Source organism: Macadamia integrifolia, unplaced genomic scaffold (genome assembly GCF_013358625.1).
Source record: "Macadamia integrifolia cultivar HAES 741 unplaced genomic scaffold, SCU_Mint_v3 scaffold1688, whole genome shotgun sequence".
In the NCBI taxonomy this organism is placed as follows: domain Eukaryota; kingdom Viridiplantae; phylum Streptophyta; class Magnoliopsida; order Proteales; family Proteaceae; genus Macadamia; species Macadamia integrifolia.
In genome coordinates this window covers 78262-83357 of record NW_024868311.1, presented here as the reverse complement: position 1 = coordinate 83357, position 5096 = coordinate 78262, and the positions used below count along the sequence as shown (strand labels likewise).

At 38.8% G+C, this 5096-nt stretch overlaps 1 protein-coding gene across 1 annotated transcript; it reads right to left on the bottom strand.

Annotated features, from left to right (window-relative positions):
* Positions 1-510: 510 nt before the first annotated feature.
* Positions 511-4800, bottom strand: LOC122064586 (glutenin, high molecular weight subunit PW212-like). Its single transcript, XM_042628314.1, has 2 exons — positions 2623-4800; positions 511-692 (listed from the first exon to the last, which is right to left on the bottom strand). Exon 1 carries the CDS (start codon positions 4787-4789, stop codon positions 2642-2644), a length of 2148 nt encoding a protein of 715 aa, XP_042484248.1. The 5' UTR covers positions 4790-4800; the 3' UTR covers positions 511-692; positions 2623-2641.
* Positions 4801-5096: the final 296 nt, after the last annotated feature.

Genomic DNA, 5096 nt, shown 5'->3' with positions numbered 1-5096 from the left:
AATTTATCAGAAGCATTTAGACTTGCAACTTGCACATGAAACAGTAACATTTGTAGCTACTTGTTTGGGTTTAGATAAGGCTTGTAACTCTAAAGGATGTGGGTGGCTGAAATGGTCGATTGAAGGAGAAGGAGAAGGAGAATTTGGATTTCCCTTCTCTCACCCTCTCTAATCTCTCTCTTGCTGTGTCTGAAAATCACCCCAAATGGGTCTTGCAGAATGTAATCATGGAAGTTCTGAATTATAGAACAAACTCCTCTGGTTTATTCTTAGACTCGGATTTTTTATTTTTTTTTTAAAGTCAACCAGAGTGGTTCTCTCTCCCCTGCACTGTCTGGATTTCTTTAGCCCTCCCTTTGATAACTAATATCTAACTATCTAAGAATGAATTCTTGTTTACACTTGATTTCTTGATGGAAAAGTCTGAGCCGTTCGTTCAAAAGATTTTCTTTTTTTTTTTGGCAGAATTTTGAAATGAAGATTTCAATTTATAGAATTTGAATGTCCTAATCAATTATGCCATATGGTTCACAAATTATTTGAGAAATAAAAATTTGAAGAAAATGAAATTACAAGAAAAGAACCATGTGAACTGAAGGTAAAACGAGGAGACAATCTCTTATTCAAGCTTCAACACAACTAAATGTCCAACCGTATGCTCCGTCACCATCCGTGGATCTTGAATTACACATCTATCACAAGAGGAAAAAAAAAAAAACATAATTATTATTAACCACTTGAACAATGGCAATAAGATTAATAGTGAGTTTAGGAAGTAAAGAAAACATTTCTATGCTGCAAAAATATTAATAGAGTTTAGGAAGTAAGAAAAACTGCGCTAGGCAGCTATTGTGGTGCCAAAAGCCCACTCACCAGGCGTCTCGAGTTCAAGTGTCTTGGTTGTTAGCTTTCCCCTCCCTCCTTTTATGGTGTACACATCTAATTAATAATAATAATAATAAAAAAAAAAATCCAAACCAAAATGTTACCAAAAATTTTGTCCAACCAATGTGAGTGCATAAATCCTCCAACAAGGTCAAAAATAGGGTTGTCAAAACCTAGCTCATAACGACGAAATCAAGCCAAACTGACCAAAACCGATATGAGCTTATTAGATCATGTTTCGGGCTGGCAAGACCAAAACCAAATTAGACTTCATTAAAACCGATAAGACATCAAATTGAACTAAAAAATTGGAACTAAAACTGATAATCTAAAATTTATATAAACCAAACTCACTCATTTTTTTTTTTTCCTTACACTTTTGAATATATTTATATGCTTTCTACAAAAAAAAAAAGAATATATTTATATGCTAAACTGAAACTAAACCGATAAAAAACTGAAATTAGAGCACCCATATTGATCATGTTTTGGTTTCACTCATTCTCACACTGAAACCAATGCAAAACCGAATCAAAACTAACAAAACTAATTCAAAGTGACTGATTGACACCCCTTCTAAAAAACACAGACCAGATTGAAATTAAAAAAAAAAAAAAAAAAAAAAAAAAGATACATCCGAAATAGAAAATATGTCTGAATGAAATAAAAAAAAAAATCCAATCGAAAAATAGGTCTCAACTAAAAGTAAATTTGATATCAAAGCTCAAATCCAAAATTCATAGATCTTTTATTAGAAATAGATTTGATCTAATAATACTAAGATTAAAACTCAGAGCCTAAGACCAAACCAAAGAATTCCGGAGAAAATACCTGTGAAAAAACTAATAGAGATAAAAGTGAGAATATTATTAGACCCAGATCTAGAGTGGCTTTGATACCATATCAATATTCAGCTGAAACTCTTATTACAGAGAAGCCATATCATCACACAAGGTTTAGAGGTGAACTCCTTAATTCCATTCACCCAAAAATGATATATATATATATATATATAAGTTGTATAAGGTTTTTTTTTGCTAGAAATCAGCAGAATTTTAAAAAAGAGTAGGAAAAAAGATGAAAGAACATACATCCTCGATGTCTAAAATAAAAGGGATCCTAAAAAGACAAAATCAAAGCTAGACTTTTTGTCCACCTTCGGCATTGTCATCAACAAAAAAAAAAAAAAACCGACTCAAACAAAATCTACTCAAGAAAGAGGATCAACGAGATCTGTATCGAGGCCACTCTTCCAAACCCCATCTCTAATTTATCTAAGGTACTAATACAAAAATATCCTGAAAACTGAAAGTTAATAATACCAATACAACAACTATATACATAACATACAACAAAAAGAAAATGACAAAATTATCCCTATCTTTACATACCCCACATCCTTTCTATCAAATTATGAGTACCATATATACACAATCCCTTAAAAAACTGCTTAAAAACCTATTGACTTGCACATAATGGTTTGACTTCCTCCATTAATTCATTCATTTGCAGAAGAGCAGAGGAATCCTTTGAGACTTCCAAAACAATGACAATGAACATAGCTATGACAATTCTTTTTTCCTTTTTGTTTTTAAAAAGAAGGAAGAAGGATCCCCTGCAACAGAGGTGATGATGATGACCTCTATTGCAGAAGGAAAAGGGGAGAAAAGAAACACAAGCTTTTCTTGTTCATAAGATAAACTGAAAATAACTTTGAGAAGCTATAAATTGAGTTACCTTATACATTTGCATATCATCAATCATTGACAGCACAGCTTGCTGAAAAATCCGCACTAATATCGGCACTGCCGCCCCCTGTATCATAGCTTGCTGAAATATCTGCACTAAAATCAGCACCACCACCACCGGTATCATAGCTTGCTGAAAAATCTGCACTAAAATCACAGCCACCACCACCATCACCATCATCATAACTGCTACTAATATCAACACTTTCCTGCATACTTATCTGATCAGCCCCTGTATCTTCATAAGCACCCTCATTAGGGTTATACCCATCCTGGTTTGGGTCACCAATATGACTATTATCATACCCAGCAGCTCCATACTGATCAACTTGATTTGGGGGATATAAATCACTATCATGCCCGGCAGCCCCATAATGATCAACATCTCCATACTGATCAACATGATTTGGATTACCAAGATCAGGATCATGAGCTGTAGCTCCATACTGATCAACTTGATTTGGATTACCATAGTCAGGATCATGCCCTGCAGCTCCATACTGATCAACACCTCCATACTGATCGACTTGATTTGGGTTACCATAGTCAGGATCATGCCCTGCAGCTCCATACTGATCAAACTGGTTTGGGTTACCATAATCATTATACTGGTTTGGCTCCCTTCCACCACCACCACCACCACCACCACCAAAAAGACCACCCAGAAGACCACCACCGCCGCCGCCACCACCACTACCGCCTCCACCCATAATATCTTGCGCCAAAGTCCTACCAATCTGCGAAGCTGCACCAGTGACAGCACTCTGAAGGACAGTGTTCATAAAACTATTGCGATTTCCCTGCATTGGCTGCATACTTCTCTGACCAGCCCCAGCAGGTCCATACATAACCTGATTTGGGTTAATCATGTTTGAAGGCATGTAGGCAGGTGCAGGTCTCAACTGAGGCCCAGATTGATACTGGGGCATTGCAGGTCTCTGTATTGGTTGTTGATAAATTGGTTGAGGCTGAGGTTGAATCTGTGGTGGTTGCTGGGGAGCTGCAGGTCTCTGTTGATAAGCTGGCTGAGTCTGAGGCTGAGGCCGAGTCTGAGTCAGCGGGGGAGCTGCAGGTCTCTGTTGATAAGCTGGCTGAGGCTGAGGCTGAGGCCGAGTCTGAGTCAGCTGGGCTGTAGGTCTCTGTTGATAAATCAGCTGAGTCTGAGGCTGAGGCTGAGTCAGCTGGGGAGCTGCAGGTCTCTGTTGATAAATCTGCTGAGTCTGAGGCTGGGGCTGAGTCTGAGTCTCAGTCAATGGTGGTTGCTGGGGAGCTGCAGTATTCTGTACTGTTTGTTGATAAATCGGCCGAGTCCGAGCCTGTTGCTGGGGAATTGCTGTTCTCTGTGTTGGTTGATAAATCGGCTGTGCCTGAGGCTGCGGCTGAGTCTGAGGCTGAGCCCGAGCCTGAGCCTGAGCCTGAGCCAGCTGTGGTTGTTGGGGAATTGCAGTTCTCTTTGGTGTTTGTTGATGAATCGGACGATTCTGAGGTTGAGTCTGCGGTGGTGTCATGGGCTGGGGGACTGCAATTCCCATTTGTTGTTGAATCGGCTGAGTCTGAGTCTGTAGTGGTTTTTGGGACTTTGTCCTGGCACAACTCAGATGAGCATCATATTCACATAAATTGCACCTATAGAGCCAATAATTAGAACCCATCTGCTGACATATATCACAAGAGAAGCTCTTGCTCTGGTAAGGAGGTGAGAAGGTAAGGGTAAGTGGGTGATGGTGGGATTGGTGATTAACAGACAATGGCATAAGAGCACAGAGAGCATGTATATCTATGTTGCAGGTCTGACAATGGTAGGAAAATCCATTCCCTGATCTGCCACAGGCATCACAATTGAAATTCCCATCTGGGTATGCAGGAACAGGGAGGAGAGTAAGTGTGTGATGTGGGTCAACAGGATGGTTGATGTATTGAGCCATATTAGAACATGCTATATGAAGGTTGTAGTTACAGGGCTTACAGGCATAGAATGTATCAGAAGCATTAAACTTGCAACCTGCACATGAAACTGTAACATTTGTAGCTACTGGTTTGGGCTTAGAAACAGGTACTTTAGAGAGTACTTGTAACTCTAAGGGATGTGGGTGGCTGAAATGGTGGATTGAAGCAGAAGGAGAAGAAGGAGGAGGATTAGAATTGGGGTTTCCCATTTCTCACCTTCTCTAATCTCTCTGGCTCTGTTTGAAGACTCTGAACTGAAACTCAGAACACCCCAAATGGGTTCTTCCAGATTATAACCATGGAAGTTCTGAATTATAGAACAAAAGCCTATGGGTTATTGTTGACTTTGGGTTTTTTTCCAAGTCAACTATAGTGGTAATGCAGATACATATAGATTGTAAATAATGGCCCACTTGTATAGACGTGTGAATTTCTTTATCACTTCCTTTATAACTAATAATCTAAGAATGAATTCTTGTTTTCGGTTTATTATTTAATGGATAAAGATGAGCTGTT

What these genes read in the sequence shown, in the direction of transcription:
- LOC122064586 (XM_042628314.1), bottom strand. Translation starts at nt 4,789, where the DNA reads ATGGGAAACCCCAATTCTAATCCTCCTCCTTCTTCTCCTTCTGCTTCA.